Source organism: Fusarium tjaetaba (genome assembly GCF_013396195.1).
Source record: "Fusarium tjaetaba strain NRRL 66243 chromosome Unknown NRRL66243_c0000154, whole genome shotgun sequence".
NCBI lineage: Eukaryota > Fungi > Ascomycota > Sordariomycetes > Hypocreales > Nectriaceae > Fusarium > Fusarium tjaetaba.
This window is the reverse complement of record NW_023501350.1, coordinates 135,629-161,055: the sequence shown is the minus strand read 5'-3', so window position 1 is coordinate 161,055 and position 25,427 is coordinate 135,629. Positions and strand designations below refer to the sequence as shown.

The 25,427-nt window shown below is 48.1% G+C and overlaps 13 protein-coding genes across 13 annotated transcripts; 5 read left to right on the top strand and 8 right to left on the bottom strand.

Annotated features, from left to right (window-relative positions):
* Window positions 1-1,797: 1,797 nt before the first annotated feature.
* On the bottom strand, window positions 1,798-4,518 carry FTJAE_7612 (DUF124 domain protein; the record flags this gene model as incomplete). The annotated part of the gene is made up of 5 exons (XM_037354346.1): window positions 1,798-2,010; window positions 2,064-2,644; window positions 2,804-2,814; window positions 3,454-4,073; window positions 4,429-4,518. 5 exons carry the CDS (start codon window positions 4,516-4,518, stop codon window positions 1,798-1,800), a joined length of 1,515 nt encoding a protein of 504 aa, XP_037205332.1.
* A 1,114-nt stretch (window positions 4,519-5,632) lies between these two features.
* FTJAE_7611 (ADH4-alcohol dehydrogenase IV) lies at window positions 5,633-7,125 on the bottom strand (the record flags this gene model as incomplete). The annotated part of the gene is made up of 2 exons (XM_037354345.1): window positions 5,633-6,702; window positions 7,092-7,125. 2 exons carry the CDS (start codon window positions 7,123-7,125, stop codon window positions 5,633-5,635), a joined length of 1,104 nt encoding a protein of 367 aa, XP_037205331.1.
* Window positions 7,126-7,253: 128 nt separating this feature from the next.
* Window positions 7,254-8,947, top strand: FTJAE_7610 (HOL1; the record flags this gene model as incomplete). The annotated part of the gene is made up of 4 exons (XM_037354344.1): window positions 7,254-7,546; window positions 7,600-8,005; window positions 8,056-8,707; window positions 8,766-8,947. 4 exons carry the CDS (start codon window positions 7,254-7,256, stop codon window positions 8,945-8,947), a joined length of 1,533 nt encoding a protein of 510 aa, XP_037205330.1.
* A 241-nt stretch (window positions 8,948-9,188) lies between these two features.
* FTJAE_7609 (Mg2+ transporter zinc transport) lies at window positions 9,189-10,801 on the bottom strand (the record flags this gene model as incomplete). Its single annotated transcript, XM_037354342.1, has 3 exons — window positions 9,189-9,248; window positions 9,623-9,887; window positions 10,152-10,801. 3 exons carry the CDS (start codon window positions 10,799-10,801, stop codon window positions 9,189-9,191), a joined length of 975 nt encoding a protein of 324 aa, XP_037205329.1.
* A 764-nt stretch (window positions 10,802-11,565) lies between these two features.
* FTJAE_7608 (uncharacterized protein) lies at window positions 11,566-13,839 on the top strand (the record flags this gene model as incomplete). The annotated part of the gene is made up of 5 exons (XM_037354341.1): window positions 11,566-11,627; window positions 11,681-11,883; window positions 11,939-12,757; window positions 12,816-13,197; window positions 13,347-13,839. 5 exons carry the CDS (start codon window positions 11,566-11,568, stop codon window positions 13,837-13,839), a joined length of 1,959 nt encoding a protein of 652 aa, XP_037205328.1.
* A 97-nt stretch (window positions 13,840-13,936) lies between these two features.
* On the bottom strand, window positions 13,937-14,976 carry FTJAE_7607 (lipase esterase; the record flags this gene model as incomplete). The annotated part of the gene is made up of 2 exons (XM_037354340.1): window positions 13,937-14,631; window positions 14,685-14,976. 2 exons carry the CDS (start codon window positions 14,974-14,976, stop codon window positions 13,937-13,939), a joined length of 987 nt encoding a protein of 328 aa, XP_037205327.1.
* A 591-nt stretch (window positions 14,977-15,567) lies between these two features.
* Window positions 15,568-16,038, bottom strand: FTJAE_7606 (NADPH dehydrogenase; the record flags this gene model as incomplete). Its single annotated transcript, XM_037354339.1, has 1 exon — window positions 15,568-16,038. One exon carries the CDS (start codon window positions 16,036-16,038, stop codon window positions 15,568-15,570), a length of 471 nt encoding a protein of 156 aa, XP_037205326.1.
* Window positions 16,039-16,179: 141 nt separating this feature from the next.
* Window positions 16,180-18,095, top strand: FTJAE_7605 (sterigmatocystin biosynthesis monooxygenase stcW; the record flags this gene model as incomplete). Its single annotated transcript, XM_037354338.1, has 5 exons — window positions 16,180-16,286; window positions 16,340-16,373; window positions 16,424-17,190; window positions 17,244-17,939; window positions 18,002-18,095. 5 exons carry the CDS (start codon window positions 16,180-16,182, stop codon window positions 18,093-18,095), a joined length of 1,698 nt encoding a protein of 565 aa, XP_037205325.1.
* Window positions 18,096-18,420: 325 nt separating this feature from the next.
* Window positions 18,421-19,414, bottom strand: FTJAE_7604 (15-hydroxyprostaglandin dehydrogenase; the record flags this gene model as incomplete). The annotated part of the gene is made up of 3 exons (XM_037354337.1): window positions 18,421-18,733; window positions 18,783-19,311; window positions 19,366-19,414. 3 exons carry the CDS (start codon window positions 19,412-19,414, stop codon window positions 18,421-18,423), a joined length of 891 nt encoding a protein of 296 aa, XP_037205324.1.
* Window positions 19,415-20,085: 671 nt separating this feature from the next.
* Window positions 20,086-20,849, top strand: FTJAE_7603 (acetoacetate decarboxylase; the record flags this gene model as incomplete). Its single annotated transcript, XM_037354336.1, has 2 exons — window positions 20,086-20,184; window positions 20,226-20,849. The coding sequence occupies 2 exons, from the start codon at window positions 20,086-20,088 to the stop codon at window positions 20,847-20,849; spliced, it is 723 nt and encodes a 240-aa protein (XP_037205323.1).
* Window positions 20,850-21,255: 406 nt separating this feature from the next.
* Window positions 21,256-22,087, bottom strand: FTJAE_7602 (D-arabinitol 2-dehydrogenase; the record flags this gene model as incomplete). The annotated part of the gene is made up of 2 exons (XM_037354335.1): window positions 21,256-21,454; window positions 21,513-22,087. The coding sequence occupies 2 exons, from the start codon at window positions 22,085-22,087 to the stop codon at window positions 21,256-21,258; spliced, it is 774 nt and encodes a 257-aa protein (XP_037205322.1).
* Window positions 22,088-22,590: 503 nt separating this feature from the next.
* Window positions 22,591-24,447, top strand: FTJAE_7601 (cytochrome P450 monooxygenase 3A14; the record flags this gene model as incomplete). The annotated part of the gene is made up of 3 exons (XM_037354334.1): window positions 22,591-23,073; window positions 23,120-23,689; window positions 23,746-24,447. The coding sequence occupies 3 exons, from the start codon at window positions 22,591-22,593 to the stop codon at window positions 24,445-24,447; spliced, it is 1,755 nt and encodes a 584-aa protein (XP_037205321.1).
* Window positions 24,448-24,699: 252 nt separating this feature from the next.
* On the bottom strand, window positions 24,700-25,366 carry FTJAE_7600 (uncharacterized protein; the record flags this gene model as incomplete). Its single annotated transcript, XM_037354333.1, has 2 exons — window positions 24,700-25,137; window positions 25,205-25,366. The coding sequence occupies 2 exons, from the start codon at window positions 25,364-25,366 to the stop codon at window positions 24,700-24,702; spliced, it is 600 nt and encodes a 199-aa protein (XP_037205320.1).
* Between the last annotated feature and the right edge of the window lie 61 nt (window positions 25,367-25,427).

The following is a 25,427-nucleotide window of genomic DNA, read 5'->3' as shown; positions in this document are numbered from 1 at the left end:
AATACTGAATAAAGTCCTCTTGTTATACTGTTAATTGTCAGTTATTTTCTTCTTTTCTTCTTTATGTTCTTTTCAATTTCTATTACTTCTTTTTATTAAGATGCGCTTTGGATCTATACCTATTTCTGTTAAAAGATCTAGGCTATCTTTAAGGCCTGTTATCCTTACACTACTAGTAAGCTCTCTTTAAAATCCAGCCAAGATTGTGACCGTATAGCTCAGACAACTTATATCATATCAGATACTAGGTTTACTAGTATATCTAAGGCCTACAAACCTGTTCTCGGAATCTTGGTGCAATGGCTTCGATTTCAGGTCTGGGAATTGTTGTGCTGGGCCGCCCGTCGCATCTCACGTAGGCGCGAATGATGCTTTGCTAAAGCAAACACCACCCCGGCCGCCAAACCACTCTTTACGCGTGAACGCTACATTTGTCACCCTTGCGCGGAACAGCGATGTGTGGAGCATAGCCAAGTCGATACGCCAAGTTGAAGATCGTTTCAATAGAAAGTACGGATATGATTGGGTGTTCTTGAACGAGAAGCCATTCGACGCAACCTTCGAAAGAGTCACCAGCGCCCTTGTATCCGGCAAAACTTATTACGGCTTGATCCCCCCAGAGAACTGGTCCTTTCCTGACTGGATTGATCAGGATAAAGCGAAGAAAGTCAGAGAGGATATGGCCCAGAGGCAAATCATCTACGGAGACTCTGTGAGCTACCGTCATATGTGCAGGTTTGAATCAGGCTTCTTTTTTCGACAACCTCTCATGATGGACTATGATTACTACTGGCGGGTAGAACCAGACATTCAACTCTATTGCGATGTTGATTACGACCCTTTCAAATTCATGATGGAAACCAAGAAGAAGTACAGCTTTGTGTTGAGTCTTCCTGAGTATATCGAGACGATTCCCACTCTTTGGGACACTACGAAGCAATTTTTCGAGAGCAATCCTGGCCATCTAAGCCCACATAACTCCATGGACTTTTTGAGTGACGATAACGGGGCAACATATAACAAGTGTCACTTTGTACGTCATCGTGCAATCCCAACAAAGTGGCAAGAAGCAAGAAGACTAACATTTCGAATCTAGTGGTCAAATTTCGAGATTGGCGACTTGAACTTTTTCAGAAGTCAGAAATACATAGATTATTTCAACCATCTTGATCAAGCGGGCGGCTTTTTCTACGAGAGATGGGGCGACGCTCCGATTCACTCTATTGCAGCAGGGCTCATGCTTGACAAGTCCGAGATTCATTTCTTCGACGACATTGCGTATTGGCATAACCCCTTCACTCACTGTCCAACCGATAGTAAGAAGAGACTTGAGCTTCGTTGCCACTGCAATCCAAAAGACAATAACGATTGGAAAGGCTATTCTTGTAAGTTCCCAAAGACTTGTGATTAAGACGGTTTGATTAACGCAGACACTAGGTACATCAAAGTTTTTTGATTCTCAAGGGATGAAAAGCCGGAGGGTTATGAGAACCAACAGGATTGATGGACGAAAGGAATTCCAGCGGATTTTAAGTGAAATTGTAAAGGAGGAGGTCCGGTGAGTGACTGCAGCAGAGGTACGCAATGCTGGCTTTGGTATTTTAGTTGAATTTGGCTCTTAAATGTATTTTCCTGATATAGTGCCTAATACTAGTTACATCAGATCACGGTTAGACTCTGACACACTAGCTGGTTCGGCTGACGTCATATGCACATTATTATCTGACAAGTTGAGAAGAGGAATGCTGGAGGGATTGGGAAACGTAGGAAATATCGGGTGCGAGATGTCTGGTAGATCTAAGCTCCAACAGTTGCCTTGATAAATGACTGAAACTCATCCATGTTTCGCGTCTGCACATAAACCGAGCCGGGACCAGTGAAACGGCATACCAGACCCTCGCCCGTCTTCATTCCAGTCATAGCTCCTCCTCCCGCCTTTTCAATAGAGTACTTGCAGCTCCAAGCCACGAGATGGCCGTTATCAACAATGTGTTCCTCTCCAGGTCGAAGCTATTTATTCAGAATCAGTATTGCCCGGTATTCAAATAGTTGGGAAAACTTACATCTAGTCTATCGACAGCACCAAAGCTTGTCAGCCACATAATGCCTTGACCCTCAATACGAAAGACAAAAAGATCTTCTCCCGAGAACAACGCCTTGCCAATACCTTGAGTCTCTCTCTTTTTCGAAACCTCAGAAGTGCTGGCCAGGAAAGCGTCTCTGCCGATAGTCCAAGACTGATGACCGTCGATAGGTAGGGTAATGATATCTCCAAACAGTGTTGGACCAAGAGCGACACGTCCTGGGCCGGTGTACGTCGACTCATACAAGTTGCCGCCCGTGAAAAGCTTTCCAAGAGAGAATTTGGACTTTCCAGCTAATTCGATAGAGCCAGACATGTGAATCATGGCACCCGACTTGGAGCGCACCATGGCGCCTTGCTGGAGATCAACGTTGAGAACGGCGTTGGTGTCGCGGTGCGCAATACTGTAGGTACCGCCTGGAAAAGCACCTCTGTCATTGCTTGATTGCTGCATCTGTTGTTGCTGCTGCTGGTATCCTTGTTGGTGAGCCATGGCGATGAATTGAAACGCAGAGGCTTGAAATTGAAAGATGAGGGGTTGAGGTAAGGAAGATGTCGGAGCTATTTATAGTCGTTTACCTCTGCTGACATTGATCTTATCTTTTCTCAGCAATGACATAATGCTCGGTACTTTGGTGAAATGGAGCGCTCAGCTCTGCTGATCCCAGTAAGCCTTGGCCCGTTTAGGCAAGTCGGCGTTGAAAATGTGCCTTGTCTTACCCTCCTCAGGACTAGAACGAAAAGTACGAAGGTCCCGTGCAGGGGTTTTTGACAAGTAAACAGCCTTATGTGCTGTAAATCCCCGAGCCATCCCTGCACTCTGTTGAATGATTCGTGGTGAGTTGAAGTAATTCTTATATAAGTCTGGCCAGTTACTTACGCAACTGGAATCACATGCAAACATCGCTTCAGCAAACGTTTTTAGACATCTTCCTGGCTTTAGTAGTGCTAGTCATGCTAATTGTTCTTGGAGGGTATGTGCGATTCGTGTGAGACAAGGCTGTCGAGTGCGCTCGTGGCTTCAGTCAGTAAATTGAACTGCCATTTTGAATAGAGGCTAGTCTAGCAGAGTATAAATAGAAACTACTGCACAAGGACCAGTCTGCCGCGGTCATAGGACTTAACTAATTAATGGTCATTCTTGAATCACCTCTAAAGGCCATAGTAACCATTCTCTCCAGTAGCTCCCCAAGATATCTGCTATTGCCTCCACTATCGCTTTGCCCCAACCCTCCAAGAACCAGTAATTCCTTATCTTATGTAGTAGTGTCCCAAACAAGGAAAACAGTATCAAGGCTGGCGGCTGTCTCTGCCGCAGGAGTGAGAAATATGGGTCGGGTGCAAAGTGAATGAACATCAGAGGTGCAGACCACTCTTTGTTATATCCCCAGTTGCTTCTCGTCTCAGAGTCCATTCCGCGGAACTGCAACGAGTAAAGTCGGCATTTCCGGAGAACATGGAGCGCCTCTTCGTAGACCTCTGCACAATCTGAGTCTTTCCAAGACTCACGGGCGCGGCAGAAGTGGACATTCTCAGGGTCCTGACTTGCTTGTCCTGGGTCGAGTTCATCCCAGTTCCCCGTACTCATTATCGCCTTCATGCTCCCAGATCTCAAGTAATTATGAGTAGGTTGGAGCACAGCTTCCAACCCGCGGATCATCGGAATCCATTCTGAGCCCAAGACCTTCTCCTTCTGTGCCGATGTCGACGTCGTAGGGCCTCCATCTATACCCTGGTAAAGTGGATTTGATGTGGCAAAGACATACAGAACATTGCATATGGACCAGGTAAACAATACTTCGCTGTTCTCTTCTGTGATGGTGGAGAGTTCTCTGCGAAATCCGGTCAATGCCTCGTTGTGGTGATACATGCCAACTAACCAACTGCGTGTCCGTTCGGTTAGAGACGTGTAGGCAATATGCAGAGCGGCAAGACTTAGCAATGCATGTAAGACGAATGGATATTGGAAACCAATCTGGGGAAGGGCTTCCTGCCATATGTACAGTGTCTTGGAGCATCTGCAGAGGCCGACACTTGTCTGGACTGTCCAGTGGTGGAGCAGATGTAATTGATTTAACTCTAGTGTTTGGCTGGTCGCATGGAGCGATGGTGCCGAGGTTGTTGCTGATCCTGAAGATGACGCAGACACGGCCAGTGGTGAATGTACGAGGGCGGGTAGCGGTGGTATAGACGATGATGTTGTAACTCCGTCTGGGTATTTGCAAACGGTTCTGCGGCTCAGACATGACCGGCATATCGGATGTTCCTCACTGTACTAACAAGGGGACAAAAGCTTGTTTCAGCCTTGGACGGACAAGGAAATCGGGATTCGGAGACAGACGTACCTTGACTCGGCGCTTCCTGCAGGTGAAGCAGCCGTTCCGGGACTTGAGGTGTGGCCTCCGCGCCCGAGGTCTTGTCGGTGACGGCACCATGATTAATACCCGGGTCTTGGAAATCCCGAGAGGGTCTAGGCAAGCAAAAGAGAAAACAGTCAGCGGGGCTGGCTGCTGGAACTCTAACCGACGTATAATAAAGAAAGAAGAATAGGATGAGAGAGTGAGCGATTCAGAACGAAGAAAAGACTGAAAGAAATCGTGTTGCTAGGAGTGTGGCGGGGCAGTTTGGGAGAACAACCACTCATATTCAAGTTCTGGGCTGCCTACCTCGTTCATCCTCGTTCTCCTCGTTTACCTCGTATAAGTTCCCCACGACCGATCTACACTAACCCCTTCCGGTGTCGGTAGATTCTGATGGCCGGCGTCCCCAGCAATTGAGATTTCTTCAATACGACCTAGATAGGTATTAGGTGGAATGACTCTAGAGATTGGGTCTGTAAAACAACTACCAATGTCTGTGGTGGTGGCCAGTCTAGGGGAGGAAAGACAACACAGGACCTTAATCCTAAGTAATAAAAATACTTAGGTAATATAGCCTAAGCTTAAGATAACTTTTACTTAGTTTATTTTGATAACCTATGTTAAGGTTCGTTGTTTTCCTCCCCCTGAGAGGCCAGTCTCGTACTCATATTGTCAGTAATGCCAAACTCCTGAGTTAGTACTCTCTAGACTTAAATTAGCATGTTTTACATCCTGTCAGGCCTCCACGAACAGAGCCCTTAATATACCCTCTATTTATAAAGCTGAGCAACCTCCACAAAGCTGTCTGCAGCCCAGAAACATAAAAGTTTAGGTAAATATTATTAGACGTCACCGTTGGCTCCTTCATCTCTCCTCCCCCACTGATATCCCCCGCTCCCAAGGCCATCCACAGTTGCGCGATGTTTGTAAACGCAAGCGTCGCTGAGGGCCATTTCGTTCAGGTGACACTGAAACTCAGCCCTATGATACAGTAGTCGATTATCTCTGTAACAATGATAAGAGAGATACGCGATTCCATAGCTTACGTGCAGGTCGTAACCAATTGAGTGGACAGGCTTAAAACGGAGCAGAAGCCTAGATAATGGAGACTTGGTCTTCTTCTATTTCTATATCTAACTATTTATTCATCCTCTTAATAGCGCTCGCTGTCCTCTTTATATGAAGCGTCTTACTGTAATGTTGCTTCTGCAGGCTCTCCAGCCCAAGCTCTTCTCAGCAGTTCCAGAATCCATTTATGCTCCAAAGGGCGTGGATTTGGATATTGGTTACTAGTGGCGATCTGAGCTGCCTTTTCAATATCACTTTCTTTCATCCCCAAGTCCTTCAATCCACGCGGTACTGGCAGCTTGCCCAGTAGTAGCTCCAATCCTTTTAGCGCATCTCCGTCGCTTCCAGGGAGAACAGCAGCTAGCTTGGCCATTCGGTCAAGGATACATGGTGCATTGTAAGACAAGGGATGGGGAAGCAAGACAGTGTGCGTCTCAGCATGGGGAAGTCCGAATGATCCACCGAGCGTATGGCAGATCTTGTGATGAAGTCCCATTGATGAGTTTCCTAGGACTGTGCCGCAAAGCCACGCACCGTATAAGGCCTGATCTCGAGGGGCGTTGGAGTCTGGGTTTTCCACGATTTGAGGTAGAGCTTCAGCCAAAGCCTTTATGCCTTCAAGGGCTAGTATTGAAGTGATGGGTTTGGCATTCTGGGCATAAAGTGCTTCCACTGCATGGGCAATTGCGTTGATCCCAGACGTACTGCAGATGATAGGCGGCAGTGTCAATGTGAGGTCCACATCGTAGATAACAACAGCAGGCAGGATCTTAGGGTCAGATCGAGTTGTTTTAATCCCGTTTTGCGTCTCGCCGAGAATGGGAGTCATTTCCGAGCCGGAATAGGTCGTTGGAATGCTGCTATGAGGTACGCCCGAACGAATAGAGATGGCCTTTCCTAATCCAACTACCGATCCTCCGCCGATAGAAACAACGCAGTCTGCTGATACAGGGCCAAGGAAGGCAGTTGCTCGTTCCGTTACAGATACTGGAGTGTGCACTGTGGCGTGGGCGAAGGTGCCAGCGACTTCGAGAGAAGCATTTTCGATGATAGCGGATAGTTGGTCGGTGAGGTGGCGTTTACCTGGTGTGCAGAGGAGGACTGGTCGGGAGACGTTGAGGCGCTTGATCTCGGCTGGGAGCTTTGTGCAGGCTTTGTGACACTGCCCGAGCCAAAGATAACTCGGTTCGTCTAGACATTGTACACAAAGTCTTTCATGTTGAGGTTGCAACAACTGCTGCGGTGATTGGTCAACTCCCAAGAAAGTATTCCTCTCCGCGGCTGCTATGCTGACATAGATTCAAATTACCTCATTTGTATGTTCTATTACACTCTGGACCGGAAGATCCGGGAGAGTCGGAAAACTTGAAGTGTCAAGACCGGAAGGCGGAAAATTTGGACTTTAGCTCGAGGTTTTCCGAGATAACGCGTGTTCTTCCGGAGGCTAGACCAAGACCTGCCAACGCGGGGCCCCGCGGTATAGGGTGATCGACGACTACTGTACATCGGATCGTTCATCCCATTCTACCGGTATTGCCCCGCATCCGGGGATAGATCCGGCTACAACACGCCGGACATACTAAGACCAGGCTGAGGAGTCCAAGCATAAAGCATGGACTTCCCCTCTGTTGCAGATCTTCTTGAAGTCTAGGCGGCCCATCTATAGGCGCCACTATATCTCATTCAATTTTAATAACAGGCTATCCTCTAAGTAAGTTGTACTTGTTTGGGCTCACACCAGTATGGACGATCTCAAGCCCAAGCAGTCAATGGATGAAGGCGACGCTGCACTGTCCTCCGATCTCAAAGATTCAGAAGGCTACATAGCCCAAGTTGACACCGAACACCATGGCAACCTCAAGCTCGCCAAGGACGGGCATACCGTTCTGATCCCACAACCCTCTGACGATACACGCGATCCTCTCAACTGGAGTCCTGTCAAGAAACACGTCGTTCTCTTCGTCATCAGTTTCGCAGCCTTTCTTCCCGATTACGGCAGTGCCGTTGGCGCCGTTACACTCATCCCTCAAGCAACGTGAGTCAACCCTCATTCACAGAGAGATTATCTTGTTAACATGATGACTTTAGGCAATGGAACATGAGTCAAGACACAGTCAACCACTCCCAAGTCGGTAATGTTTTCATGCTCGGCGCAGGCGGTATCTTCGTCGTAGCACTCTCCGCATGGGCAGGTCGTCTACCCGTTTTGTTCTACTTCCTTGTCATCGCTGCAGCCACGGCAGCTTGGTGTGCTGCTGCTACGACCTTTGAGTCTTTCATGGCTGCTCGTATTCTTAATGGCTTCTTCAGCACTGTCTCGCAAGGTGGAGGGTTGATGTTCATCTTTGACATGTTTTATTTTCACGAGCGTGCTCGCAAGATTAATATCTGGGCTGCTTTCATTATCCTGTCTCCATACATGGGTCCATTGTTTACTGCCTTTATCATTCACACAGAGGCCTGGCCTATTGCGTTCTGGGTATACTTCACTGAGGTATGAGTCACTGGCTTAATGACTTTGAGTTGACACTGACCGTGCTGTAGACTTCGCTTGCGCTCATCCTTACAGTCTTGTTTGTCGAAGAGACATACTATGACCGTCGCATCCCTGCCGCCGATCAACCACCCAGAGGATCACGCATCGGCAATTTGTTAGGCTATGCCCAGTTTCAATCTCGCCACCTCCGTAATAGCTTCGGCCAAGCCTGCATGCGCCCAATCCGCGTCATCCTCAAGCCAACCGTCTTTCTATCTTCCTTCTATTACCTGCTCACCTTTGCCTGGGTCGTCGGTATTAACACAACCTTGTCAATCTTCCTTACACCACTATATAACTTTGGTCCCAAGCAGATCGGCTTTTTTTATTTCGCACCTGTTGTTGCCGCTATTCTGGGAGAAGTTGTCGGCCATTGGCTACACGATAGAATTGCCACACAGTTCATCAAAACACACAACGGTCATTTTGAGCCCGAGATCAGATTGCGTGCAATTTGGTTTAGCACCCCGTTCATGCTGGCTGGTTTAGTTGGGCTGGGCTTCGCTCTCGAGGAGGGGTTTCACTACATGATTACAGCCTTGTTTTGGGGCTTGTATGTCTTTGGTATCATGGTGACTACTGTTGCTCTGAACGCATATAATCTCGATAGTTATCCAGAAGCGTCCGGTGAGGTATCTGCGTGGATAAACTTTGCGCGAAGTAAGTTAATATTCCACTACACATATAACGTATTGGGACTGTTGCTGACACCATACAGCTACTGGAGGGTTCATCATCAGCTATTTCCAAGTCAAATGGGCAAACTCGGTCGGAGCTAAAGTCAGCTTCGGTACCCAGGCTGGTATTTGTGCTGCTGCGTTTCTTATCATTCTTGTGTTGCAGGTATTCGGAAAGAGAATGAGGGAGAAGAGTGGAAAGTTATCTTTCCCTACTGCATAAGAAACTTGCTTTCAATAATACTATACAAAACTGGTATTATGCGTACATTTAAAACCCCTTAATTAATATAAAGTACCTTGATATCATTAAGAATCTGATTTGAACAGGAGCTTTCAGTAATACATAGACCATACATGCCATGAAACATCAACCCTTCACCGCCATTGCTTTCTCGTTCCCTCAACCTCACTTCAATATATCTAGCAAACTTCATTGAGTAACCCAGGCCCCGAAATATGTGTCAGCAAGTCCCATCGACATTCGCCGCTGGCTTAATGTTACCCCATCCTGCGTTGTTTACCTTCGCAGGTGTTCAATTATTCTCAAATCGTAGATGAAATAGGTTGCAACAGTGGCTATAGCCAGAGGTAGAGATACAGCAAAGTAGACCCAGAAGTGAGAGTGTCCAGGACTGTAGGGCTCTGCCATACTGAAAAGCGAGGACACGAGAGAGAGTGGCACAAAGACGAGCCCCACAAGGACAAGCACCCTTGCCCTTTTGGCCTCCTTATTTGATGCGATCGCCTCCTTGTTCGAAGTAGTTGCATGTACAAGACTGACTAAGTCTGCAATTGAGGAGTTCACAGCCCTGCATTGCTGTAGCAAATCTTGAAATTGGCGATAGAGGGCCTCAAAATTAGGCCTTGTGTCTTTCCAGCTTTCATTTCCACTCACAATCCTAGGGTTCAACAGGCTTAGGCGGCCGATAACACGACTGAGCTTGTCGCAATTATCTATCAAGTGGATCTCGCCGCAGTGGCCATTGTGTCGCTGAATCTCTAAATCGGCTGGGGTCAATCTTTCTAGGTCACTGTCGACCATTTCATGCTGGACATCTAAAATATTGATTTTCAGTACATCGTGTTGCCGAAGGAAGTGTTGTAGGACTATCTTCTCGATAAAGAACGCCGGGGCACTGGGCTCTTCTAAGTTGAGGTACCTAGAATGGCGTTTTAAGTAATAGTGAAGATCATCAAACATCGAGGTTCTAGGCGGCCCGGTGAGGCATTCTATTTGATCCTCGAAGGCCAAGATGTCATTATATCCACTGGCCCAAGGCTGGAGAAATATTTCGTTCTCTTCTGGGCCAATTACCAAAGGCGGGGGATCGCAAAGTATGACGGCTAAGAGATGGTCATATCAATAAATGGTGTTCCAATGCAAGGACGTGTTCGACTGACCGTTCCAGCTCCCATTTACAGACAACATCGAGGACCAAAAGCTACACTTGCGATCAACGGTAAGTGACACGTAGTCTCCCGCCAGGTCATTCCTAACTGTAAGTCTGCCAGTCTTTAGACAATTAGACCGGTAAGAGTTATCGTCGTCCTCATTAAACCAAAAGTCTTCAGGATATTCGAAGCAAATATAGTCCTGTGCACTACTGGCCAGGGCAATGTTATCGATGTTATGTCCTGTACTGGAAAGGCTCTTCCACCAAAGATGATCGGTGAAAAGACTTGGATGGATCATGAGATGTCCGCCAAGAATGGAAATAAACTCAGGATTAAGGCCTTCCAAGAGATATATCATTCGCTTCTTTGGGCTTTCCTTGGCTTTGTACTCCCGGAAGTGTTGGTCTAGTTCCCTTGGGTCTGAGGTCTCCAAACGCTCGTGGACGCTATCGCCTTGCATCTCCAGAGCCACGATGCGTGGTTTGTAGCAAGTCGGTGGCCACTCACTCTCGTTCGTTTCATCGCGACTCCTCAAGTCAGGGCGACTTGCACAAAGCGAGCGGATTAGGTCGCGATATGGACCAGGGGCAGAGAGCCATGAGCCATCATTTTCTGATGTCGAGCGGCGAAGATAGCTAGAGGCCTGCGATGGCCGGTGGGACGATGAAACACGAGACATAGTCAGAAAATGTAAATGTATCGAACTAGGAGGTAAGATTTGAGGGTTGAGTAGTTTAAATTAGTTAATGGAGAGATGGCGATGATTAGGTCAGTTTCTATAGAAACATCTCATTAGGCATGAATGCATCTGTGTGGCGCATTCAGGCTGACACATTCAGTTGACTCGGTTAGATAATTCCTAAGAAATAATTATTCTAACATTCTCTACAGCTCTTCTTCAGAAATGATATCAATTCTTAAATTCCATTCCATTTTCTTTTAACTAAGTTAGACTACCCGTTGGCTCGAGCCGGGGGGGCAACTAAGCAAGCTCATACTTGCCTGTTCCCTCAACCCCATTCAAGGATTTCGCTTAACAATTGGCCAATAACCAACAGGGCTTAGGGAGCAAGAAAACAACAAACCTGAATATAGGGTATTAATATAAACTTTGCAAAAGCTCTTCTAAGCTTAGGCTATATTCCCTAAGTCTTTCTGTGATTTAGAATTAAGGTCCTGTGTTTTCTTTCCTCTACTAGTAGGGTAATCGGGGTTTTAAATATTCAGCGACGTCAGCGACCATCCCCAGATTTTGAAATTGCGGGGTGTTGAATACCAACTCGATGCAGTTAGTGAATCTGCTTCGGCACTTTGGTGCGGAATTGACGATCTGCCTTGGGCAAAATGAATGGAGCTCGCTCGGACGGTTGTGCTGTTGAGCAAACTTGGACCTTGAATCCCGCATTTACCGGCCTTTTGCGAGGGTTGAACTAAAACCGAAAAATGTCTACGACTTCGACGACCAAGAAATCTAGCAAGAGGGATGAGTATACCTCTCATGCTTGGTAAGTTTGATTTGTATTCTTCCATTTAGTTCAACTGACCGGGATCAATGCAGCACAGAGTGCCAGCGACGCAAGGTTAAAGTTAGTCTGACACACTCAATCGGTATGATCACTTCAGTGCTGATGCTACATCGCAGTGTTCTGGACAATCACCATGCCACAACTGTCTCGGCAGAGGTGCTGAATGCAGCTATCAAGATCCTCCAAATGGATCTAGCAAGAGGAAGCGAAAGAAAGCGTCATCAAATCCAAATAAGTATGATAGCACCAATGTGCATATGGCTCCTTCTATTGTGCCTATAAACTAACAGCCATCAAGAAGACGCGCAGTTCCCTCGTCAAGTGCGTCCTTCTCTGCGTCAGACGAGACAGCACTCCTCAAGGAGCAGCTTCAACGACTGCAACAAGGCCTGGATACAGTTCGCACAACACTCCGCCACAGACAGGTAGTTTGGCATTCTCGCCAGATGAACCATTGAATCAATCCATCGAGGTATTTGAACCACAGATTGTAGTAGACAATCTTGGAGAAGAATCACCGAGCTCTTGTCAGGATGAGGTCACCTATGCCGAGACAGACACTTTTGTCCCTGGCAATAAATGGCTGAACCGATTCGCTGTTGCTTCGCAGATTTGTGATCTACGCTCTAGTGTCGGCGCAGATCCAGTTCTTCCAAATACACCTCCCGCCAAGATCTTTACTGTTTTGCTGCCTTGCCCTAGGGACCTGACACAAGCCATGAAGATAGGCCTGGCTGAGATCGACTGCTTATTTCCTTCCATTCATGGAACGAGGCTGGTAGAAGCGATTTCACGAACCTTGGAGGCGCTCTGCTACTCTTCTACTACCCACACTGTCGTCGTGACGGAGCAGCATCACTTGATCATATCTATTCTTCTCGTCATCATTGCAGCCGGACAGTTCCTTGACGATAGAACAGGTCCCCATATCTATCTCGACAAGGCGTGGCCTGGCTCAGAGGCTTATTGGCAGAGTAGGAAGCTCATACAGCACTTCGAAGCAGCAGACATATTGCGTCGTCTATCACTGCATCTCCGCGGCGTATCTCCTAGTAGCAGAGCGGTTACGTCTTGCCTCGACACACGTGCTCAACGGGCTTCATTCCGCTGTGAGCTTGGGATTAGGCCAAAGCCACAGATTTCCTACATCGCCAGAGGACTTTGTAGATCCACTGGCATTATGGGTCCATCTTGACTTTCTGGACAAGCGCAACCCGCAGAAATGTGGCATTCCATATTTTGTTGGAAACAGTCTTGGGGTTGTGGACTTTGAACACGAGACTAACCCCCACATCAACATGAAGGACAAGGCATACCTGAAGACCATGTTTAGCCATGCTAGACTCTGGGCATCGGTTTGGGACGGGTTTCTGGCTCCCAATGCCCCATTGGCGAGTGATTGGGTTGAGATCCAAGCGTTTGATGCCAAGCTCCTAGCTTTTAGGGAGCAATACCCCGCATTCAACCATGGAACGGGGAGTCAGTGGACGACGCCATTTTCGAATCTCCTTCAGAGACAGAAGATCAACGGCGGCTTCTTGTTTTCCTGGTAAGTCTTGAAACAACAGTTGCACGTGATGAGTAAACGCAGCACTAATCAAGCACACTCTAGAGATTTCAATCACTCAGACTGAGCATCCGCCAAAAGACGCTGAGCCCACCAGAGACGAATGCTAGAAGGGCGGCATCTTGCTTAAGGATTTCCATCGAGTCCCTGGATGCGATGGGCCATTACCTAGACAACTGGGGCGCAAACCCGCGTGGTGGCTACATACTAACTTCTTCTCTGGTCGAGTCGATATACTATATCACCCTCGGACACCGTGAGGGTGTTTCTATAATCGACCCCGAACCATTTTCTCTAGCGCTTCGCCGAGCGAGGAATATGCTAGAATCTCTGTCTGCGACAATCATGTCGGCAGCTAGAGCGTTCAAAGCCTTGCAGTGTGTGCTGGACTTTAATTCTCACGATTCGCGTCCGGACTACGACCTCTTATTCCCCCTGGAGAGTTTTCCAGAGTCCAACTTCACCTTTGAAATGCCGCTTGGTCCGGTCGATTATCCCTCAAGTACGGAGACATTTGATTTCTCAAAGACCTTTGACGGGATAATTCCAGATTCGATGGCAGGATCTAATGTTGAGGTCAGTTCAGCATTAGCTGAGATATTCAGTGAGATAGAAGCTCGATAGTCTCTATAGAATGAATATTTCTGCTGCAGCTACCTAAACAAACTGATTCGAAATTCAAGGCTTTTACTAACTACTATGAGCCATGGATGTTGACGTATTAAAACTTTTGCAATTGCACCCGTAAAAATTCCACAACTGCCTGAATCCCGACATTAGTGACCTCACCAAATGGAATCAGCGTAAAGGCATGGCGAGCCCCCTCCACGACATACGGCTCAGCTTCACTCCCAGCGTTGGCCCACTTGGCAGCCATGAAAATGCTATCATCGAGTAGTGGCTCAACATTCCCCACGAGAAAATGCGCCGGCGGCTGGTTACCCAGGTCAGCATACAACGGGGATATGTCAGGTCTTTTCCTTTCACCAGACAGGATATGACCGAAAGCCGCCTCCAAGAACTTCATCATGGTCTTGCGACTGAGGACTATGTTTCTTTCATGCGACAGTAGGGAGGGCGTGTATGTCAAGTCGTATATCCCATAGCCAGCACAAATTGCAGCGATCTGTGTCTTGACGTCGATCTCATACGTGTCCCGTAATTCTAGCGCAACAGCCACGGCGAGCCAAGCGCCAGCCGACTCTCCACCGAGTACTCGCAAGGGAGCTCCAAGATCACTCATACCCGGGGTAGAAAGAGCATAGAGCGCAGCGTCCACGCAGTCATCGCGACCTGCGGGGAATGGATGCTCTGGCGCGAGGCGGTACTCGACAGACGCCACGGTTAGGCCGGATGCTTCGGAGACTCGCGTCAAGTACCCATCGTAAGAAGCATTGCTCCCAATGACAAAACAACCTAAAGACGGCCACTAACTTAAGCATTCAGGCTAGACTAGCGCGTTGTAATACCTTCGTGGAAGTGGAGGAAAACACCTTTAGACGGCACAGGCGGTTCAATCATGCGGAGTTCAATGCTCTGCCCTTCACGTCCGGGGGCATAAACCAAACGAGCTTGGTCATTGAGTTTTGGACGATCGAACCCGTGAGTCCCTTCTGCTCGTGCATTTCTATAGTCTTGAGGTTTGTCAAAGTCATACCATTGCTTGGCATTTGCCAATTGTTTCTCGAGGCGGTCGACAACTTCGAGGCGAGTCGCACGGACTTGGTCAGACACGGGCTTCGGGCGTACGTTGACCGACATAACGTGAGCTGCGAAAAGCGAAGTTCGTTTTTCTCAATTGACATACAGTTCAGGTATAATAGTTTTCAATGACAGGGTATCAACGGAAGCCTTTTAGCTAAAGTTCACGGATCTGTTGACTCTTTGCTCCACTGTTCCTGTTTAGCCTCTGGCGCACCTTTAGGATGCAATTGCGACTACAAAGTTGCGACGGAATTGGCGATTCCGTGGGATAGTAGGTTCCGCGGGCGGCTTCGTGGAGCCCATGTCTCTCTCGTGGTCGGGCTAATGATTGGTGAGCTCTCTGATTGGTTGCAGTTTTGGAACCGACCAGACCTCCCGGGTAGGTTGATGAAACAACCTAAGCACATGCGACGGTTCACATTGTCACCTTCACATGGTGCTCCTGGAATAAATACAAAACAAATCATATATAAATACAAGAGGCTCTGATGCATAATTCATCTTGTATTTCTGCTTTTCTTAGACATGGCGCATCATATATGCGTTCAACTTGACCCTGCTGTTTGACCGCCGTCAAGTGCTTATAGCCCGTCATAACTGATGATGAAAATAGTGTAACTCTACATTAGCTTCTACTGATATGATAGTCTAGAGCTTTGTGAGTATCTGAGTTATCTGGGGTCGCGAAATAAATTGCGGCCAGGCCACATCCACGTCCAGTTCCTGAGCAACCTTCAAAACCCAACCCGGCTCTTTCAAAAACTGTCTACCAACCGAAATCAGATCAACGCTACCCGCATAGCCTTCCTGAACCAAGTCTCTAGCCTTAAAAGCCTCCGTAATCTCACCGACAGTACCTATAATCATCTTCTTACCCGCCTTCTCCAGTTCCTCCTTCACCCTCGCAGCCATGGCAGCTTGCTCTTTTCCGGCGTCAAACACAGTGTGAGCGGCTTGTGGGTGATTGCCCGCGGAGCTGACGTCGAGGACATCAACGCCTAGGTCATGAAGAAGCTTTGCAAGACGGATCGTGCTGGGGATATCCCAACTTCCTCGATTCTTGCCTAGGGTAGTGTTCTCCATCCAGTCGGTCGCGCTGACTCGGACAAACAGGGGCATGGATGCTGGGATGACACCTCTAATTGCTTGGATGATCTCAAGAACCAGCCGAATGCGGTTCTCGAAGCTGCCGCCGTACTTGTCCTTCCTCTGATTCGTGATAGGACTGACGAATTGGTGGAGGAGGTAACCGTGGGCGACATGAATCTCCAGTACATCTACACCGGCCCAGACAGCTCGCTCCGCTGCTTTCGCAAAGCTGGTGATCAAGTCGGAGATTTCGTCAATGCTCATCTCTCTGGGCTCGTGTACCTTGCTTTAGCTTCCATTTCATCTCATCTTCAAGCTAACGATCTGCTAGATGCGCCTGTGATATACCAGCACCCAATTACCAGGTGAGTAAACCACAAGCTGACTGGGTGCCAAATTCTGACGAGTCTCCCAGTTCTCCTGGGCACCAAACCCATTCTGTAAATCGTATTATGCCAAGCAAGAGGATATCCTATCGTACATCAGAGCAGTAGCTGAACAGCATGATCTACGGCGCTACGTGAAGACATCTCACAAGATCACCAACGCGTCTTGGATCCCAGAGCGCGAGGTATGGCAAGTCACTGTAACCAAGACCGACGGGCGAGATTTTGTCGTTTCAAGCCCAGGTATTACAGACGGTGAGACGTCTACCACTTTTGTGGAAGAATGTGATATCCTCATCAACTGCACCGGTTTCTTCAACCACTGGAAATGGCCCAACGTCAAGGACCGAGAACAGTTTGAAGGACGAATGCTCCATTCAGCAGCGTGGCCAAAGGACGCCGATAAAGACATCAAGGGGAAGACAGTGGCACTGATTGGAAACGGAAGCAGTGGTGTGCAGATCCTCCCTGCTATTCTCAACGATGTAGAGAAGATATATGTCCACATTCGAAGTCCGACTTGGATCACCACTAATTTCGCTTCCAAATTTGCTGGACCTGGGGGAGCAAACTATGATTATTCTGAAGAGCAAAAGGCTGCCTGGGCGAAGGACCCAGATGCGTATCTACAATACAGGCGCCTGATTGAGCACGAACTTAACAGTCGGTTCAGACTGTATGTAGACCACTCTCCGGAACAAAAGGCTGCGCGCGAGTATGGAATTCAAGAGATGGCCAACAAGCTTGGGGAGAGGCAGGACTTGCTTCAAGCGCTGCTCCCGGACTTTGCTGTTGGGTAAGTCAAAACCATGGAAAGACATGGAGTGTGTTACTAACCTCGATCCACAGATGTCGTCGTCCAACACCAGGAAATGGGTATCTTGAGGCTCTCACGTCTCCCAAGGTGGAGGTTATCTGGGGCACAGTCGAGGCGTTCACCAAAAAGGGCATTCGTACATCGTCAGGCCACGAAACGACGGACGTCGACACAATCATCTGCGCCACCGGCTTTGACCTATCCTGCTCCCCTCGCTTCCCTATCAACGGTCTCAACGGAACTAATCTCCAAGACCTATGGAACGAGAACCCCCGGTCCTATCTCTCAGTAACAGCACAAGACATGCCCAACTACTTCGGCTTCCTCGGTCCATTCTCCCCCCTCGGCCATGGAAGTCTCGTAACCTCGATCGAAATGGTGACCAAGTACATCACGGACTTTGTGACCAAGCTTCAAACTCAAAACTACAGCTACTGCGTTCCCAAGACTCACATACCCGCTGCTTACCAGAAGCAGGCCCTTGCGTGGCTTGAAAGGACGGTTTGGGCGAGTGACTGCAGCAGTACGTACAAGAACGGTACTACGGGCGGGCAGCTTAACAGTTTGCATCCTGGTAGTCGGGTCCATTACTTTGAGCTTTTGCGTACACCGAGGTGGGAGGACTTTGAGTGGAAGAGCCTTTGCGAGAGTGAGGACTTGACTTTTGCTTGGCTTGCGAATGGGTTTACTTACAGGGAGACGAATCCTGCTGAGTCTCCAGATACAACGTAAGTCCTCACCCCGTGTTTCGATGTTCCTGCAAGCAATTTCGACTAACAGTTAGACATAGCTGGTTTATCAACTTTGACGAGCATACTAAGCAGATCGAGAGGCGTAACGTAGAGGAAGATTGTCAAAGTGTTGTGAACGGGACTACGAAGTAATTAGCCAGATTAGCTAGACTGCGCATCCCATATAAACATATATGAACACTGCCACTTTATCTAAGAATCGTATGAGCTCTCCACGGTTTGTAAAGACTGTTTGTAGTGAAGAGTAATAGCGTAGCTTCGCAGGCTGGTCACTATACGGCGTAAAGTGTGATATTAACAATACCTGAAACACTTAGTCAAAATTGAGTACTTGACACATTCTGGCTTGGCGTCTCATTACTCATCTCACCAATGCATGAATTACGGTAAAAGTGGCAATAAAGATGATCCAGGACAGAGTTGAGAGGCAGTGAGAGACAATATTACTTCAGAATAGTTATAGCTTAGAGGGCCCAGACACATTCGTCTCATCTCCCAGCAACATCTTTGCAAGCTTGGCTGTGGCATCGGATGTCTTGGCTCTTGCCCGAGTTGATCGGCCCTGAGGACCAGCATCTCCCAGTATGTGCACCTCCCTCCAACTCCCAATATCACCAACCTCTATAACCGTCCCCCCAGTGTACTTGGCCTCAGTGAGCAATGCCATCATAGCCATCACAACTTCCTCAGGAGGCAACAAGAAATCTTGTGACGGATCAACGTGATTCTGTGATCCCGAGTTATTACGAAGCAGCGGCGTGTCAACCAACCTAGATATTATCAGTAAGATCGACAAATTAGGAGGGAATATGTACTTACCCCGGTGCAATTCCAACTACTCTGATACCGCACATCTCGTTGAGCGGTGCCATGCAACGGACGAATTGGCTGATAGCGGCTTTGGATACAGCATAAAGTGGAAGAACAACCGAGGGCTTTTGGGCGGTAATGCTTGAGAGATGAAGGATGGTACCCGACTTCTTGGCCTCTCGCATCTTCCGGATCGCGATGCGTGTCATTCTAATCGGATGCAGAATGTTAATGTCAAACAGCCTGTAGTTGAGCGTTTCGTCCTTATCGTCCCAGAACCCAGGAAAGGACCCTTCGTACACGCCAGCGCCTGGCACTACGATGTCAGGTACTCCGCCGATCTGCTTGTCAAAGACCTCAAAGACCTTGGCCAATTGTTTAAGTGATGTTACATCAGTCTTGTGAAACACCACTCGGGGGTTGACTTGGTCTCCAAGAGACTTGAGCCATGTTGCGGCAGCGGGAGTCAGTGAGATGTCAGCAATAAGGACTGCGCATCCCTTGTCTCTGAGAGCCTTTGCAAGTTTCAGGTTAATTCCTTTGTTTGGGAGTCAGATAGAAGAACAGAGAAGTGCAACAAGAGTCTTTTTACCCGAACCTCCTCCTGTAACTAAAGCTGTTTTATGGGCAAGGTCGCTCATGGTGACGGGATGAGTTGATGTGCACGGAGCAAGTGGTACTGTATGTTGAGCTCCAAGATTAGCAGTGGACTGAGATTTCGAGTTGAAAGGCCAAACTCACCAAATTTGTTTCTTGGCTGGAGGTCCGGGCACTGAAGTTTCGCGCGTTAAAGGGGAGGCTGTTCCCTGTAAATTCTAGTTTAAGCGGGGATGCCACAATTTTAGCAGGCTTCCTTTACTTCCGAGTTCCGCGGAGCATTTACACGGAACCATTAATAACACAACAACCTTGAGAATTAGTCAGCTGATTCCATGGAAACGATATGGAGGGTACAATGCCTGAACACCGTAATACTTCGACTTGACGTCTCTATCTGGTTAGTCGATTGCTACCCATGGGTGAAGCTTGAGGCTGTCAGGACTCCCTGAATTTTAGTCCATCATAATATCCCCGGGGTCTGGAAACGCGGGGTGCCAGGGCGATCAGCCACTATTCCGACTTCCGAACCCCGCTGAGACCACGGGCGCACCGTGGCCAAGATCCAAACATGCAAGTAGATACAAGTAGACTCTCTTTACTATGTCGTATGTATATAATCTACTCTTCCGTGGTATCAGGGCTTCCTCTGATACGCTCGAAGACTATTTCCACCTGACCTGTATACACAAAAGTCTACCAGCAGTTCTCTACTATGCCTTTCGGTACTCTGAAGACAAAGGAAGCTAGAGGCCCCATCCCTCTCTGCTCTCCGCCCTACCCCGTTGGCCTGGATGAATTCACCGATATCACAGTTCTTCCGTCAAATATCATACTACATACGATGCCGTCAAGGACATGATCCCCGAGGAACTAGAGCTAGAAGATGAACCCATTGTCACCCTCACCCTCTTCAACTATGGCATGAGTCCAATTGGCCCATACAACGAGTTTGTCTGTGGGGTCGAGGTCAAGTTCCAGGGCAATAAGATGCCCTTTTCCATCGAGCTTATCCTAAACAACGAAGGTGCCATTTATGCCGGACGAGAGCGTTGGAGTATTCCAAAATTGATGGGTGTCGTTGAGTTTGATCCCTCCGCCACGAATTCAGCTCCTAATGGAATCATAACGGGCCATGTTGAGCGCCCCGCGGGCTGCAAGCTCGTCCAGTTCGGGTTCAAGCCGCTGAAGAAGGTTCAAGACTGGGGTGTTCTTGATGGCATGAAGCGCCAGAGTCTTCACCTTCGCTCCATCCCTGCGGCGAATAGTCATGATCCCCCAATTCTCCGGGAGTTTATCCCTACCTGTATGGAGATAACTCATGCCGAGGTTTGGGCAGGTGAGGGGTCTGTTGGTCTCTTTAATGTTTCCGAGTTCGGTCCGGTTCATCGACTCAAGGTCGTGAAATACGTTGGCGCAACTCTGTGCAGAGGTGCTAGAGCTGTTCTGCACCCAACCTCGAAGACCTTTGCTATCTGAGGACTGATGGCATGGCATTTAAGTGCCGCCTTTAGTTAATAAGTATCTACATGAATATTACGTAGCACATCAATGCTGTATTTTCGGGATATATCAGATGTGCGTTTTGACTTTATGACTTTATATACCTTGTGATTATTTGCTATCCCTTTTACGACTCAGCTTTACGAAAGTGACAGTACTAAGATATCAGCAAAGATGCCAAGTTGCATTTTTGACTTCGGTAGTTAGGTCTCTAGCTTTCTTACGATATGAGTGCAGCAGTAATTAAGGATCAAACAAGAAGTGAGCCACAACAATATAGAGTATAACATCATATTATGATGTATACAAACAGGAGATTCCAAAAGTGGTACATTGGACTTGCCACAAAGGTCTTGTCATCAGATCAAAAATATATATCACACTATACTGAAGATCCCCCATCAATACGAATGATCTGACCAGTTATAAAAGCCGAAATGTCACTAAGAAGGAAACATATCAACGCCGCAACCTCCTCGGCTCGTCCCTGTCTTGAAATCGGCTGCTTTGCAACCTTGTCATTCAGGAACGCTGTAAACTCCTGGGGAACACTCCGAGTCATTGGAGTATCTATCTGGCCACTAAATCAAAAGTTAGTAGAGTTTTATACATCTCAAGGCGCGAATTGTTGCGACCTACGGTGCGACTGCGTTCACTCTGATGCCATTTGGTCCCTCTTCTCTGGCTTCCGTCTTTGTAAGACCGACCACTGCATGCTTCGAGGCCCCGTATTCTGCTGCACAGGGAACTGCTATTACATCAGCTAGACTTGCCACGTTGACGATGCTCCCACCGTTGGTCATGGCATTGAGTTCAGCCCGCATAGAGTAGAAGACACCAGTGGCGTTGATGCCCATGCACAAAGCCCAGCTATCGTCGGTCAGGTCGCGGACTCTGCCCTTGCCCATTTGAACAGCGCTTATTACTGCTGAATTAACTGCGCCGTCGAGTCTGCCGAATGCTTTCACGGTCTCTTCGATCCAGGATGTTACCCGGGCGCTAGATGTAACATCGACCTCTGCTGTCATGATATCTTGTTTATGACGAGTTGGGTGAGTGGCAAGAAGGGCCTGGATGGCTTGCTCAAGTGTGGTGAGCGATCTATCAGACAAGGATAACTTGGCTCCAGCTGTAAACAGTAGCTGAGCAGTTGCAAGACCAATTCCCGATGCCGCCCCGGTGACGGCGATAACTTTGCCCTGGAAGTCTTGCATTGTCGTTAGCCTTGATATCGTAGTTTCATACGTGATACGATGTCAGCAAAGGATGTATGAGCCTGAGATGTTAACTCGGGATCTTGATTTAGCTGCTTAATGCGAGGGAGATGGAAGTCCACAGCACAGTTTGCGCCAGTTATCTGGTGTTTTAATGGACTAACAATTCCTAAAAAATAGCCTGTATTTTGGAGGAGTTAGTCGAAGTTCTGTTTCGGAATAGCTGAGTAGACTGCACTAACCCCGCGGAACCCCAGGCTCGGAGCATAATGTTTAGTGCCCCCATCGTTGGGAATGACCAAAGTGGACCTATGATGGCAGTTCCGCGGAAACAAGCAATGAGAAGAATGTCGATCAATTTACTGGTAACAACGACATAACTAGGCGTAGACTTATAACCAAGATATATTTTGACGTTATCGAAATGCAACTTCCTACCGATCAATCATCAATCAATGACATACTAACATTGTAGAGCAATATTTACTCTACTAACCAGCAATATGTCGTTCACTCTGTATCTCAGTTCCATGTCCGGGGTTGAACTAACAGCCGGCGGCCTTTCTATCGTCCTGTTGCTCTTTTGCCTCTACAATCTTGCTCTTCCCAAGCCTATTCCCGGAATACCATATAACAAAAATGCTACAAAACGACTCCTTGGGGACCTTCCAGACTTGATCGAGTATCAGAAGAAAAATGGGCAGCAACGCAAATGGTTCCGGCTGCAAAATCAGAACCTCAACTCGGCGATCTCTCAAGTCTTCGTCCGCCCCTTCGGAAAGCCGAGAATCGTTCTGACGGACTTTCGAGAGATGCACGATATCCTTGGGAAACGATTTAAGGAATTTGACCGCAGTGATAGAGCCCGCGAGGCATTTGCGGGAATCATTCCACATCAGATGCTTTCCTTGCAAACAGTAGATCCTAGGTTCAAGAAGCACAGAGAGTTGATGAAGGATCTCATGACACCAAAGTTTCTGCACCAGGTAAGGTAGCTCGACGCGATTGGGAAAACAATCTAACCGGCCTTAGAACTCAGCTCCCGAGATATACCGTAAAGTCAACACTTTGGTCAAACTCTGGCATGAGAAGTGCGTGCATGCCAATGAGCTTGCGTTTGATGGAAAGAGAGATATTCAGAGAGCTACTCTCGATGTCATTACATCTACTTCCTTTGGTCTCGACGACGAGAACAGCGCTACTAAACGGCAGCTGGATGACATGTTGGCTCGATCTAATGCAGGTGTCAAGTTCACGCAGCCCGGCAAGAAGATTGTGGAATTCCCAGTTCACCCCTTGACGAAAGAGTTAGATGCCACTTTGACTATTGTTGAGAGCTCCGCTGTCGGTTTCTCGTCGCCGATGCCCCGATGGCACTATTGGATTCTGAGTCAATTCCCGTACCTGAAGAACGCCGCTAGAGTTAGGGAGGAGTGGACGCGACGTGAGATTGACAAGGCGGTCGCGGCGATTCCCAAAGATGGCTCAGAGAATACGTTGGCGATGCGTTCGGCACTCGAGTTTATGGTACTTCGCGAAGCTGCCGCTGCTCAGAAGGCTGGCAGACCGCCGAGATTTCATCGTCGGCGAATCTATGACGAAGTATGCTCCCCTCCGTCTTCTTCTTCTGTCGAATGACAACTAACAATTCTGAATAGCTTTTTGGATTCATCATCACTGGGCATGATACAACAGCTGCTACTCTCGAGTGGGGTGTCAGGTACATTGCGGATGCTCCGCATGCACAAGCAAAGCTCCGATCAGCTCTTCAGAATGCCTTCTCGACCGCTCGTGCAGAGCACCGCCAGCCAACGATAGACGAAATAACCGGCACGTCTATTCGATATCTCGATGCTGTCATCGAGGAGACACTACGTCACAGCGTGGTGCTCCCAATCGTAAGTCGAGTAGCAATGAAAGACACCACGATTCTCGGCCACGCCATTCCAAAGGGCACATTTGTGTTCTTTATCTTAAACGGGCCCAGCCTGCTGAAGCCGGCAATCGAGGTGCCCGAGACCGTTCGGAGTGAGGCCTCACAGGGAACCAAGAGTCGATACGGAGAGTGGCGCGCAGACGATGTTGAGAAGTTCTTGCCTGAGCGATGGATCGATGTTGACGAAAATGGTGTTGAGACTTTCAACGCCTTGAAGGGACCATTCATGACGTTTGGCAGTGGACCGCGGGGCTGCTATGGAAGGAGACTTGCTTACCTGCAGCTTCGGATCTTCTGGGTATTGCTTATATGGAACTTTGAGTTTCTACCTATTGATGCGGAACTCAGAACTCAGAATGTTGTAGAGCACGTTGGGGTAGAGCCGTGCCAGAGTTATGTACGACTGAGAAAAGTAGCTTTGTAATATACAGAATGTCAGATACAATAGTCTTGGGCACAGAAACCCGATATTCTTTATGCAATGCTTGCCTGTTAATAGCTCGCTCTTGAATGTTGATGGAATTCCTTGGGCATTTCCAATAGCTTGAGCGGACGCCAGTACCTAGCCGCTATAGCCTAATTGCATTACCTTTTGACAGAGCAGACTGCGACAGGACCAAGATTAAAGACGCAAATCCGAGGACAATTGTAAAGGTCACCGCCATCTAAACTGGTGTTAGTAAAACCTTGTGACATGGAGAACATCACTTGCCTTCGAGTTGCCATCCCACCAGCCCTCCTCTCTAGACTTCGAAGGCCCGAACTCAGTGCCAGCCCATATAAGAATGGTCAAACCGATCACCATGCAAAATATGGCCAAGACCAGAAACGCAAGGCTGAATTCCCATGCATATACCTGCAGCCAGCTAGGTCGCGCCGTGATATCGGATTGCCGTTTTCGGCCAAGGCTATTTCGGATCAAGCTGAGGCCGTCGGGATGAGCAGACAGACGGTGCAATCTCATGCTCTGAACGCCTGCAATGACTACTGAGAAGAGGGCGAACACGAGGCCGCTAAACCACATGGTTCGCACTGACCAGGGCTTGTTGCGGCCGTTAGGGAGGACATCCGGCCAGGAGCCTGTTGTGCTAAGACAACTCGCGAGAAGAGCGCCCTGTTTAGAAGTTCAGTCAGCGCGAATTAAACAGAGGGATTTAGAAGTCACTTGCAAGTGTACCAACGAAGTTCAGTTCCTGCAGCTTATGGTCACGCCAGTTCTTTGTCATTTCGTCTTGCTGAGTCTGGTTGTCTTCATTCAGCATCTGGATGATAGTGTCGGTCGAAGTGGAGGTCTCTCCCAAGAAGCTAAAGTGAGGCATGGTAACGAATGTTGTTCTGGCCATTGTCAGCCTTATTGCACTAGAGTCTCCTTGTCGGCCACTAATGAATTTACCTAAAGTTTAA